Source organism: Pelecanus crispus, chromosome 6, assembly GCF_030463565.1.
Source record: "Pelecanus crispus isolate bPelCri1 chromosome 6, bPelCri1.pri, whole genome shotgun sequence".
Lineage (NCBI taxonomy): Eukaryota > Metazoa > Chordata > Aves > Pelecaniformes > Pelecanidae > Pelecanus > Pelecanus crispus.
The window spans coordinates 28,174,104-28,186,782 of NC_134648.1; the positions used below are offsets into that span (position 1 = coordinate 28,174,104).

Genomic DNA, 12,679 nt, shown 5'->3' on the forward strand with positions numbered 1-12,679 from the left:
GAATTAAACTTGAGAAAGATGCCTGGGACTGGACCTTGGTCAGAGATTAAGGTGGAACTGCTGAGGCCCCAGGCAGGCTCTAAGAGCACCCAGCGTGCAGCCAAACAGCTCCAGTGCTTCTCATGGTTATCAACCTGGAGAGGTCATTGGTTTCTCTTCTCTGGAAGCCTCAACCCCTGTTGCCTTAGTCATTCATGTGGTCATTCCCTGACCCCAAACTCATTGTACTTGGGGGAGGACAGAAGGGGCTGTGGTTTATTGTTTAGCTTAGCTCTTTTTACAGATTTTATAGGCTCAGATTATGGAGCACTTTTATAGAGGCTTAAACCAGCACCTCTGAAAGCTGTAACCACTGGCAAGGAAGGAGAGGGGGCAGAAGGCAGCAGCGAGGAGCCGAGCAGTAACCTTGTGCCCAGGTTTGGCAGCAGCAGGTACACTTCGCTTGGCTGTTCCCTTCCAAGCCCTGGGGCTGCGTCCCTTCAGCTCTCCCAGTGGCGCTGCACAGGCTACAGGGAAGGAAGGAAAGCAGCAGAAAGACTGGTCTGTAATGTACAACGATCCTGGCTTAATGTCCAGGGTGGGGAATCAGGATACTAAGGAACAGGAAGGAGGCATTAGAGCTTTTCCAAGCTTCATTTGAGAACAACAATTTGCTCATCAGCAGGAGAGGGCCCAGGCAGGTAGAGCTGCAGCCCTACTGCAGTCAGCATATTCCAGCAACGGAACAGGAGGCCAGGGCTGCTGAGCAGCCTCACATGTTGCATTAAACCTTGTGGAAAGCTTTTCTGAAATATTTCATCTGGATCTGCTTTTAATGAGGCATTTTAGCATTAAATTCTGGTCTGTTGTTTAATGAAGGAAAACAGTTTTGCCAGCCAAAAATCAGCAGTATTTATACCCGACAGCAGGTGCTGCGCATAAGATAGGAAAAATCTGTTGCATCTACTAGTCTTGCAAGGAATGGCCCGAGCAGAAGGCGAGCTTATCTGTTCTGCTTCTGCCTCAGGAGCTGGTGTCAGTGACTGTTCTGGGAGAGCAATTCCCAGGGGAGGAACAAAACCATCAGCATAGATGGTGAGTTGGCTGGAGGTGAGCAAGAGAAGCAGAACTGCCTCCCCCAGTCTCCAATTTTTCCTTTCCCCTCAGTTTATTATGCAAAGGCCTGGCTGTCTCAGGTTGGAACCTGAAAGGCAAATACCCTGATTTGTGCATGGTGGGTGGCTGAAGGGGAAAAAAAAAAAAAAAAAAAAAACCCTTAAAGCCTTTTTCTGCCACCAGTGGCATGGGGGAAAAACTGTCAGCACTGGGGGAACGGGACCAAAGCAGCCAGAGCACTAAGTGATAAATATACACACCTGAAGTAGGATCTGTGCAGGCTTATTTCTTTTTGGCTTTCCTAATTCTGTACTCATCACTTTGTTTTTAGCTTTCTCACTTTCCCTCTTCCCTAATGGTTGTCACTGTATCTTCAAAAAGATCTCTCATTCGCCTGTTATTCTGGCCTTTGCACAGTTGTTTCTGCTCTCTCACCCTGTCTGATCCCGCATTGCTCTTTTCTGCATGAAGACTTCAAATCCTCTCTGCAGCTGGCTAGCACGCCACTGGGAACTCAGCTTGAAACCCCAGCAACATCCAGGCAGCACATTTTAAACAAAAACTAGAGATAGCTGTAAAGATATATGGAAGTCTGAGAGGACCTGTGGAAGTTGGTAACAGGCAAAAGGAATTTCCCCTGGGGGAATTTAATGAGCAAGCAAGCCCAGAAAGCAGACTCCTGGTGTATGGCAAAGCATGTAAATTTGTTGGTTTTGTCCCCCTGGTTATGTGGCTGCCCCCTCCGTTGTACACTAGTTTTCAGAACAGTAGGCAGGAGAAGCAACTGTATTTTTTTATATGTGTTTTTAACAGCTCTGGTGAATATTTTGGGGTCAGGGGCTCAAGCCAGATTCACTGCTTGCTGGAGAGCTCTGGGCAGGCTGGGGACCAGAGGGAGCTGCCGTGCTGCCGCCTCCTTCGCTGTAGCACTGTGACTGCGGCCCAAGCACCTTGGATGGAAGTAGTAGCGAGCAGCCTGTGCCTGCTGAGCCCACAGCCCCTCTCGGCACCCCTGCCTCCCCGCTGTTATTTAATGCTCAAATGACTGTCACGAATGCCTGGGAAAAGGGCTGCGTGTGAAATAATGTTTGCAATCTATTTTAAAAAATTGTAAATGTTCCTTTTTATTAGGTAGTGGAGCTAATTTATCCTGTATTCCCTACTGTAATGCTTTTTTATATTGAAAGGAATTTTTTTTTTTTTTTGTAATATAAACCAGAACACGAGCCTGAAGCACTCTCTGCACGGTTTTTTGTGTGCGTTTCTTAAAAAAAAAAAATAAAAGAAAGATATTGTGACAGTGAAGTGAAACGGCTTTAATTTTCACTATTTGCTTGGTGTTAAGTACAGTCACTTTCTTACCAGAGGAGAAAGAATAAACTCAGGTACAGCAGCTAAAATGAGGTATAAATCAAAGTGTCCCATTCTCCCCTGCCCACCCCCAACCCCCAGTAAAAACCCTTGACCAGAAAAAAGAGGCCAGCCTAGGACAGAGCCTCTCCCTTGTCACCAGCTCCAGTTTGCAAGATATTGGTTAGGTGTAAATAAGGCGCTGTAGGGAGTTACGTGAATGATAAGCTTTCTTCACCCTCAAAAGCGAGGGCTCTATGAACGCAAGGGTTTGGGTCCATCTCCGGCAGAGAAAGGGGGTCAGCCTTAGTCCTGGCCTGTGTCTGCTTGGAGCACAAGCCCTCTGGGGAGCACGACTCCCCACCCTGCGCGATGTTCTACAAATGCAGGTAATTCACTGCAGTCTCCCGTGGGAGATGATGTCAGTCCAAGGCCTTTCTCACCATTTAACAGATAAAGAAACTGAGGCCTGTGGCGATGGAGTTTTTCCTCAGTAGATCAGTAGCAGAACCTGAAGTGATGCCTCAGGCTTTTGATCCCAAATTATATGCTCAACTGCCACCTGCAGCTGTGATGCCAGCACTTCTGTCCTTAGCGACGCAGTTCTGTACAAATGTTTCAGCATCCTCTTCCCTTTCCCCCCATTCACAACAGAGCGAAGACAACCAGCCACAGCTGGTTTCTGGCAGCGCTGCAGATGCTCTGCCTGGGTTCCATCCTCAAGCTACCATCAGAAACTCCCTTCTAGACCTCTACCTGCTACAGATTCACCTCTTCAAGTGGGCCTGGCCATGTTCCTCCTGCAGCACCTTGCTGATGAGAAGGGACCATGCCAGGGACCACAGCCTTTTTGTAGCCATTGCCAGGCAGGGGCATCCGTTTTCCCCTTCTCACCTAGTTGTAGAAGAGGTACAGAGCCCCAGTCCCCTTCCATACTTTCTACATGGTCTATTTATAGCAAGATGGAGCAAGAAGCATGAAAATAAAGCAAATTCATCTCTCCCCTTTCAGGTCTAGGTACCAAGTAGTATGAAGTCTCTTACATGGCTGCTCCCCAAGGCTTTGCTCTGTGTTGGAGCAGAAGACATTGACTGGCAAAACTGGCAGCAGCTCACTGTTTTTAAGTTGTGCAGAGGCAGCTGCTAAGCAGGGAACTAGAGGAATCTGACACCACCTGACTTAAAGCTCCTTTGGAAATCTGTAACTGCTTCACCCACCCTGCCACCTGATTTAACCAGCAAGACGTCTTCAGAGAAATGCTCAGTTAGGGCATAACTCATGTCTCTCACCTGCTGGATGACATTTTAAGGTATGCTAATCAAGTGGCTATCCACAGACCCAGAGTCATAACTAAGTTCCTAGGACCTGCAGCCAACACAGATGGGAGGACAGCATTAAGAAAACCCTCCATTTCCTTCTTTTGCAAGATTGCTTTTGCTGTGGTCAGTTTTACTTGTCTTTCCTAGAAACACAATTTCCCACCCCCCCCAAAACCAATGATCAGTCTGTGTATACATTCATGTGACCCCAAAACACAAAGAATCAAGCTTCATGAACCTACACCAACAACTACAGCCAAAGTGCTGCACTGAAGCCATTGGCAGCTGCCCATGCAGGTGGTGTGCAGGGTGAGAGCAACAGCCACAGCGTGCCATACTCCAGCGATGCCTGGTCTAATTCATGATGCTCTCCAGGTTGCACTTGATCATTTCCTGCCTCACAGGTAAAGGGTTTCTCTCTTGGAGCCCAACTCTTCCACCTGAACAGGCAGGCTCCTCTTAAATACAAGTTTTAGTTGCTAAGTATTGTATTTTGGACATGTTGAAAGCAGCTTGGCAGGCATGTGTTGTTGGGAGGCTCCAGAATTTAGCCTGCTGTTGGATGTTGCCTCTCCATTTGATTTACTACTTAAGAAAAAAAAATTGACAGTTGTGATGTTTCCTGGTTCAACTATTTCCAATATTCTTACCTGACAGACATTTTGCATGGCCAGTAGGTACAATGCATACAGTGTCTGAAGTTTATGCAGCTGCTTCTAAATGCCAAAAGCACTAACACAATGTACAGTAACTACCCACTACCTTCTTCTAACTCTACTAAGATATTAAACAGCAATAGCCATAGAGCCCAGTCTCACCAGTGGCTTGAGGGCTGTTGTTCACACAAGCACTTCTGTTTGTGTAGGCATCTTTCTACTGGGATTTTTGGGACGTCAGCTCTATTCCAGGGCACACTTTGATCCAGTCAACAGTAGTGCATGAGTAAGAAGTCCATATCCTGTACACAGACCTTCTGGCTTTAGTCCCATGGAGAACAAAAAAATGCCGCCTCCAGCTGTGGACAGGGATAGTCCACAAAGAAAGCACTAGGAAGTAGGGCAGCTAATGCTGTTAAGCCCAGGATGTGTTGGAGAAACTGGCCAGTGAGTACTAACGCACATTTAGTCCTTCCTTGACTGAGCTACAGAAGGCAACAATGCCTTCCTACCCCTGCTCCTTACTGTTCTTCATCCCAGTTAAATATCTTAATGCTACAAACTTTGGTCCTCTCTTCTCCAAGTCAGAAGAGCTGTGATGCCTGCACATTAGCAGAGCTGGAACACCATCTCCCACAGCTTGGGCTCATCTCTAGGCTGCTCACTGACCCAAGCAGCTGTGCTGATGCTCGCTCTGCTCTCACTAGCACTAACCACAGCAACACTCCAGCCCTGGCTTAACTAAAGCATCAGATGCTACCTCACACCCACCACTGCCGCTACCATTGGTAGAGCTGTAACCGTAGGAAGTGTTCTGCTGCGAAGGGACAGGACCGCAGCCTAGAAACTCCATGAAACATCCCAAGCAAGGGGATGTCTTTGTGCTCAATGGGCTTTTTCCAATAGCTTCCTTTGCTTCTCACATATTATAGTTCAAGCTGCTCTGCTGTTCCCATTGCTGTCCCTGCAAAGGGAAAAAGCAAGAAGCTTCCCTCTTCTTTTGCTCCATCTCCTGCCAAGCTTTGCACAGCACCCGGTGCAAAACTAGAAGTGGGGTGGCACTTCTGGCAGTGAGGAAAGAAGAACCATTTGCAAAGTGCTAAACTAGACCTAGCCCCATCCAGCTCCCAGCTACTTGGAGAGTCAGTACTTGCTAAAAGGGAACCAGCTGTACATGAGGGCACACTCCACCAGGCAGGTGCAAGGCTTACCAAGGGGAGGAGCCGAGTCCTTCGCCCTGTCTCCTCAGGGATTTGGTTTCAGTGTGGTGGTCTTAAATTGTGCTTTGTTCCAGCGGGTTCAGAGCCTGTGATCCCATCGGCCAGTTCCCCCCTGGGAAACCAGCTCTTTTCCCTGAGCCTGCCAGGCCTGCACACCTCCCTGAGCCTTCCTCCCGCTGTTCCTCACCTCCTGCAGAGGGGCTGGGGGATCCCACCTGACACCGCTCCCCCTCCATTTCACCTGGCAATGCCACCAGCACCGGGTTACACACTGATTCATGCCGGTAAGTGGAAAAGAAGGAAACCACTTTAGAACCAAAAGGGACTAACAAAAGAAAAAGTTATAATTATAATGCAAAATTACCGACACAAACCCCCCCTCCCACCCTTCCCATGACAAAAAGCCCAGGAATTAGACTTTCTTGGGACGGCGTCCGACTTGGTAGTAATAATAAATGCTGATGAGGACGAAGAGGGCTCGGCTGACCAGGAGGAGCACAGCACCTGTGGCTATCCGGCTACTCTCAACCAGGGAGACAGTGGTAACTGGAGGAGAAGGAGGAAGACAAGACAGAGGCTGGCGATGAAAAAACAAAGGGAGACAAGTAGCACAAAGCTGTTTTCTACTGCCCTCTAACGCAACTTCCTAGCGAGACCTGCCAAGCCTTGCAAGCACAGCAGCTTTCACCACAGGCTCACACGCACAAGTGAACCCATGACATGCATTCTTCACTAGCTTGATTTCACAGCCTTGAAGTTACCCACAGACCCCAGAGCTCTCACTTACAGAAACCCTGCTTTAAAGGCAGCCCCATGTTCAGGCAGCCACAGCGCAAAATGGTCACTCGAGCAGATGCGACTCTCCCTCCTGCTTAAGTGTTAATTGTGGAAGCTGCATGTTCCTGAGTTTGCTTTGTGGTTTGACCACTTCAGTGCTGATAAACGTTTTTCAGCTTTAGAAGAACCTACAAAATATGCCTAGTCCACACACACTACCTCTTTTCTGAGCATCTCCCTTTTTTTGGCTACCAACACATAGCCCATATTTAAACCAGCTACTTTATAATACAGTTAGTGAGCTACCAATATACACATACAAAATCCCCCTTCATTGTTAAATATAGAAAAGCTCCCTAGAAACAAGCTGAACTGTTATTCTCTGTTTTGGTAAGACCAAACGCCCCTCTTTTTAGTGTAGGTGTCTACAGTCTTTTCTTGTTAGCCCCAGCATCTAGGCAGCCCACTCCAGGAGATGACCTGTGCTGGCTATGAAGGCCAGAATGTTTTTAGGGAGAAAAATAAATGAATCGTCAGAGGAAGATGTTTCCCCTGCACCTCGGCACCCTTTGGTGAGCAGCCCAAAGCAGAAGCTACTCCAAGGGGAAGGAACAGGGAGACCAGCTGGCAGGGACGATGCTCCCGGGGCCAGGTTATCTTTGCCAGCCCTGCAGAGCAAAGGAGCTGTCTCCAGGCTCAGCACGGGGACAGCTGGAGATTGGGTACCCCTGTGGCTGCGCCAGCCAGGCGGCAGAGACAGCGTCTGCCCATCAGCTAAGCCCACTAAGACTCCCAGGGCCTCACCCCACAACTCCTTCAAACCTAGAGTTTACTCCATCAGACCCAAAGGCACTGCTCCAATTTTGCCTTCGGTCCCACCGTCACGCCGGTTGTCCTGCCCACCTCCACTTCTCCTTCCTCCCTGGCCGGTGGGGGTATGCCGCATGCACCCCCATTGCATTCTCCTCCCTACTGGGTGGCTGCAGCTACTCACCCAGGAACTGCACAGCAAAGTAGCACGCCTCCGTCAGCAGGGTCCAGCGGATAATGACTTTTTCGGCCGTGTAAAGGGCGTTCCACATGATGAGCGAGATACCTGCGGAGCGACAGCAGCGCGCAGCTGCCCGAGGGCCACGGGGGGAATCACTGGGAAGGGGCAGCCCACCCACCTGCTCCCACAGGAACCATTTCGGCCTGCCACAGGAGGATGGAGGGACGCGGTTCTGCTGGCAGCTGCGCTCTCCCCGGCCGCTGTGGCCGCTGCACTTCCAGCCACCCCCGCGGGGTGCTGCTGCAGGCTGCGGGAAGGAGCCGGCGGCCCGCCCGCCTGCGCCGGGGCATCCCGCCCGGCCCCCAGCCCCAGCCGCCCCCCTAAAAAAAACAGGCCTTGCGAGCACCTGCCTGCCCTTTGGTGCTGGGCACCACGCTTTGCGATGTGCCAGCCCCGAAGGGCAACCTGGCTGGGCACCCAAAAGGTGCAGTCCCTGCAGCCTGGAAGCATTAGCAGCCACAGCGTGGGGTGCAGAGCTACGCAAACCCCGTGTGTTTAATTCCTCCACCCATTTTCTTCTCCAAACTGTTTTCTCTCTGCTCCCCTCACCTTCTTGTCCTCTGCCCCTCTTGCACGGGGGCCTCCTGGGATGCTGTCGCCTGCCCCTTCTCTCCTCCCGCTCCCACAAGGAGGGTCTGGCCCCAGCTGCAGCCCAGCATCCCATCTCCCAGCCATCTGCAATTGCCCTTCGGTGGGGCACTTGGGGGTACACCCCCAGGTACTTAGAGCGTGCACAGCCCTTCTTACCCCGCCTGCAGTGAGCCTGAGCCCCTACTAGGAAAAAGCAGGAGTAGCTGAGCTTCTCAAAATACCCCTAAACAGACCATTTCTTTGCTAAGAGCAGACCTTCTCCTCTCCGGCTGCAGTTGTCCTGCTGGGCACAGACTTTGACCCCTCCTGTCATTTTGGCCTCTTCTCCCCTAACTCTATGGGGCAGCGGTGTGCCCCAGGCACAGCAGCACAGCACTCACTGAGGAGGGCTCCTCCATAGAGCCGGATGGGAGTCTTGCTGCTCACCGATTCCTCGTCGAAGATGGCATCGTAGAGCTGGTCAGGGAAAGCAAGGGCCTGGCAGAGGCAAGGGAGAGACTCAGCAGCCTGCACCAGGCAGGGCCATCAAAATGTGCCCTCTTGGACAGCAGTGCTCCAACATCAAGCCTTTATGGGATCAGAGCTGCTGGCCAGGAAATTGGAAATTAAGGAGGTGCAAGAAATATCAGCATGTCAGCTACTGGCTTCACGGACGGTTTCTATGGCCGAGGCTGCCATGCTGTGTGTGGTTTATGACCCTGCTAATGAAAACAGATTCCGGTGATAGGAACAAACCGCCAAGGACACTGCCAGCAAAGCCCATTGCCAAGACACAGTGAGGATAAAGGCCTTGCAGGAGAAACCAGCGGCAGCTGCTAGAGACAGAGGAGGGAGATAAATGCCGGGGGCTGAGGAGCCATGCTAGGGCACCCTTTCGGCAGCTGGGGCCTGTCGGTGCCCAGGACCACGTCCCTTACTTACCATAATGGCAACACCAGAAAACATGATGGCGGAAACCAGCTGCCAGACCCTGCGTGGGAGGGAAGACAGAGGACCCGGTGTGAGCACAGCGGCGATCCCATTGCTCACACTTTACAAAGTATTCCTGGCTGCCTGCTCGGTCACCAGCCTGCATCCTCCCCCCCTCACACAACTGAGGCAGCCACAAGCCTCCAGTGGGAGGACTCGGCTCCCCATGCCCCACTACCTCCAGCCTCAGCATGCAGACTGGCCTTGCTGGCAAGACAGAACTGAAATCCCCCTCACCCAAGCAGAGGAGGGAAGTGATCCTGCCAAGAGGAAGGTGCAGAGGGGGGTCCCCAGAGGACACACCACCCTGTCACACATGAGACCCGGAGCTCCTCCAGCCCCACACAGCCCCTGTGGTTCCCAGCATCTGCTGTAGGACAAGAGCTGGGGGGCCTCAGGCTGATTTATGGGGGAAGAAAGCAGAGCTGGTCTGGTCCCATGGCCCCCAAGAAGCCCCTGCAGGGAGCAGCGATGCTGGTGCAGCAGCAGAGCTGGTGTCAGCGGCCAGAGCTCTCAGGGATGCTGTGACCGAGGGCCCTCAGACAACCCAGCTTCAAGGTGGCCCAGTATCTTACCTGAGCCCCAGCGGTTCCCGGACAGCAAACTTGATTTCATTTCCCAGTACCTGGCTAATCTGAAATTCAAATAAAAGACATAAGGTGACTGAGCAGACCCTTCCCCAGCCTTTAGGCAGTATTCGCCAGCCCAAAAATGCATACTTAACCCCATGTGGGAGTTTATGTCTAAGAGGGCTGGAAGGAGGATGAGGACAAGGGATTCATCTGTGATCCCTTGGTCCCAACACCTGCCAAAGCCTGCCTTGATTTCCATCAGGAGCTGCAGCCTCTACTGTTCCCTTACTAGGATCAGCCACGTGCAGTGTGGAGCTGGGGCAGGGTCAACATTAACTCTTGCCTCCTCTTACCTACGTAAGTAGGGAACTGTCTCCTCCCACACACTGCCTGCGTGTCACACCTCGATGGAGCACAGCCTCCAGCAGAGCCCTCGGGGTGTCACAGCATCCATGCTGCTCTCATGTTCACACTGCCCGGAATGATTCCCAGCTGTGACTTCCCCAAACCACACGGATGGGAAGGCTACACAGACCAGCAACAGGGAAAGGTACTGTGGGGGACCTTTTGGTTGCAGAGAGCTCTGCACTGCTCCCCATGTGCAGGCAGGAGCCAGGCAATGCCCTACCAGCAAGTTCTCCAGAGAGCATCCAGGACAGGGCTCCTGCAGGGCTAACCCTTGTCCTCCAGCTCCGGTATTTCACTGAAACAGGTTGTCTGTTTGCAATTCAGGCCTCTTCCAAGAGGCAGTGCAGCACCGCTGCTTAAATCACTGCTCCAGTGTCCAGGCCACCGGCTGGTGGGCATTGGTGGTGCCATGGTCCTACAGCACCAGCTCTGAGCTAGCTCACGGGTGTCTCAGCAATACAATTTCAGGAAAGGATTAAAGCAGCTTGACAGCAGAGCTCGCCCTGTGACCACAAAAAGCTGTTTTGGGCAGCTCCTGTGCACCCAGCAGGCTGCTCAAAGGCAGTATTGCTCACGCCACCACAGCCTTCACCCCTCATTTTACAGGAGCCCCAGGGAGCTGGGAGCCCTGTTTTTGCAAAAGAGACTGCAGAAGTTAGATGCTGAGGAAAGAAAAAAAACAAACCACCACACCACTGCAGTTTGCCCAGGCAGGTCTCTCTTCTGTCATTACCGCACATGGGCTTCCCTCTCCCCTGCCCCTCACCTTTGAGCGATGGACCTCGCCGTCATCGTCCTCCCCGCCGACCCCCAGGATCTTGCGCGTCTTCAGCCTGCTCACCAGGTCGGTCTGGCTGTGCTTCTTCATCAGCGGTGGGGGCTGCTTCGTCGCCATGGTGGTGGCCCTCCACCACTGAGCTGTCAGCTGCGAGGCAGCGCAACAGGGGGCGCGGGACGTGGCTCTGCCGTCACATGAAATTTCACAAGGTTCGGGTAAAAGGAAAAAAAAAAAAAACCAACCGCTGCCACAAAATCTTCTCTTTCTGTTAGGCTGGCAGATGGCTCCTCATTGTCCCAGGGCAGGGAGCCCTGGCAGCGGGGCTGGCCCCAGCTATGGGTGGCTCATCTCAGGGTGATCCCACCATCACCGGGATCTGCAGGAGGGGGGAAGAAAAAAATCAGAGCAGCGTGGCTTTAGCGTGGGCATTTAGCTACAAATGCTTTTGACCTACAAACCATAGTCTGGCCTATCCCAGCATGAGGCAATGCCCAATGGTACCTCTTTGCTGTTTCCCAGACTAGGCAATTTAAATACTTCCTAGACTAGGGGAAATAAAGTGATTAAGTGATGCTTTGCCTTTTGTCTTTCTCCATGCCATACATCACACCCTTCAGCTGCCATTTCAGGCCAAATACCACACGAGTCTCAGGTGTTTATTTGTTCCCCCCCCCAGATACTGCAGCCCCCATATTGTGCCAGAGCACACCAGCACTGGAACACCAAGAAGCCAGAGGCAAGACTTTCCTTGAGGATATGTTGCTTTCTGGGATACAGAAGATGGCAGCAAGCAGAAACTACAAATAGTATCTGGGATAAGAACAAAACAAAGATAACTGACAGAAGCTGCAGTGGAAGAGATAACTTCTACCTTGGCATGTGGTATAAAGGTAAAGGTGTCAAGAGTCCCATGAAAACACTCTATTATCATCCTGCAACGATAAAACCTTGGAAACCCTCAGTTCAGAAGGTCTCTTCTTCCAATTTGTCTTCATTTCATCTTGGCCCAGCTGAACACAAACATGTTTTTCGATTTGCTGCTTCACCCTCCCAGAGACCCACAGACGAATCCCCACAGGTACCAAGCACAACTAATCCAGCCCAGGCAAGCACTGGGCTCAAGCACCAGCAGTCCCGCACCCCAGCCAAGCCTTCCCACAACCACCCCAGGAGGACAGAATTTATGCTTGTGTCTGAAGAGTTCACAAGTCTTTGGGGAATAATGAAACGAGGTGCTGGTTATTTTGGCATCGTGCATGCAAGTGTTGTCGTGCTGCCTTGTGAGGTCTTTCCCGTGTGCAGGAAAACCCTTCCCTGTGGTTGTCCAGACAAGAGCGGACAGTCATGTGTGCAAGTTCCCTAACGTAACTCTTTCTGTAAGGCAAAGCTAAGAGGTCTCACGGGGACAGTGCAAAGACTGAATCCTGTGATCGAGGGTTTAATAAGACCCTTTCAGCAGACCACAGGCAAAACGCTTTTCAGCGAGCCAGTTCAGCTACTCAGGGCTTTGCAGGTGCTTCTTTTGGATTGTAGGGGGGTTGGTTTGGTTGCGTTTTTCTGCTCTTATTCCACTGAATAACTAAGCCCCGGTTCCTGGAAAGGCAGCACAGAGCCAGATGCCACAGCCAGGGTCTAGGAATGTTTCAGAAGTGGAACAATGGAAAACAACCGCTCAGGAGGAAGGTGGAAGCTGTATACTCTGTATACTCATGCCTACACTCGAGCACAAGGCAAGAAGCTCAAAAGGTAGCTGCTGGTAGAAAAGTTTAGAAGATTCAGCTTGTCTGAAGTTTGCTGACCCAAATTGTCACAATAACTTGTGTGTACTGCAATCTAGATAATCTGCACACAAAATCAACCCCAAAGCTAGAGTGATGTGTCAAAAAGAATAGC

At 51.4% G+C, this 12,679-nt stretch overlaps 1 protein-coding gene across 1 annotated transcript; it reads right to left on the reverse strand.

Annotated features, from left to right (window-relative positions):
- Positions 1–6,052: 6,052 nt before the first annotated feature.
- On the reverse strand, positions 6,053–10,903 carry TP53I11 (tumor protein p53 inducible protein 11). The gene is made up of 6 exons (XM_075712931.1): positions 10,775–10,903; positions 9,604–9,662; positions 8,981–9,029; positions 8,440–8,536; positions 7,412–7,513; positions 6,053–6,186 (listed from the first exon to the last, which is right to left on the reverse strand). Exons 1-6 carry the CDS (start codon positions 10,901–10,903, stop codon positions 6,053–6,055), a joined length of 570 nt encoding a protein of 189 aa, XP_075569046.1.
- Between the last annotated feature and the right edge of the window lie 1,776 nt (positions 10,904–12,679).

What these genes read in the sequence shown, in the direction of transcription:
- TP53I11 (XM_075712931.1), bottom strand. Translation starts at nt 10,903, where the DNA reads ATGGCGACGAAGCAGCCCCCACCGCTGATGAAGAAGCACAGCCAGACC. An exon ending in GCGAGGTCCATCGCTCAAAG is followed by an intron (nt 9,663 to 10,774) that starts GTGAGGGGCAGG and finishes TTTGAATTTCAG; the next exon opens with ATTAGCCAGGTACTGGGAAA. An exon ending in CGGGAACCGCTGGGGCTCAG is followed by an intron (nt 9,030 to 9,603) that starts GTAAGATACTGG and finishes CCTCCCACGCAG; the next exon opens with GGTCTGGCAGCTGGTTTCCG.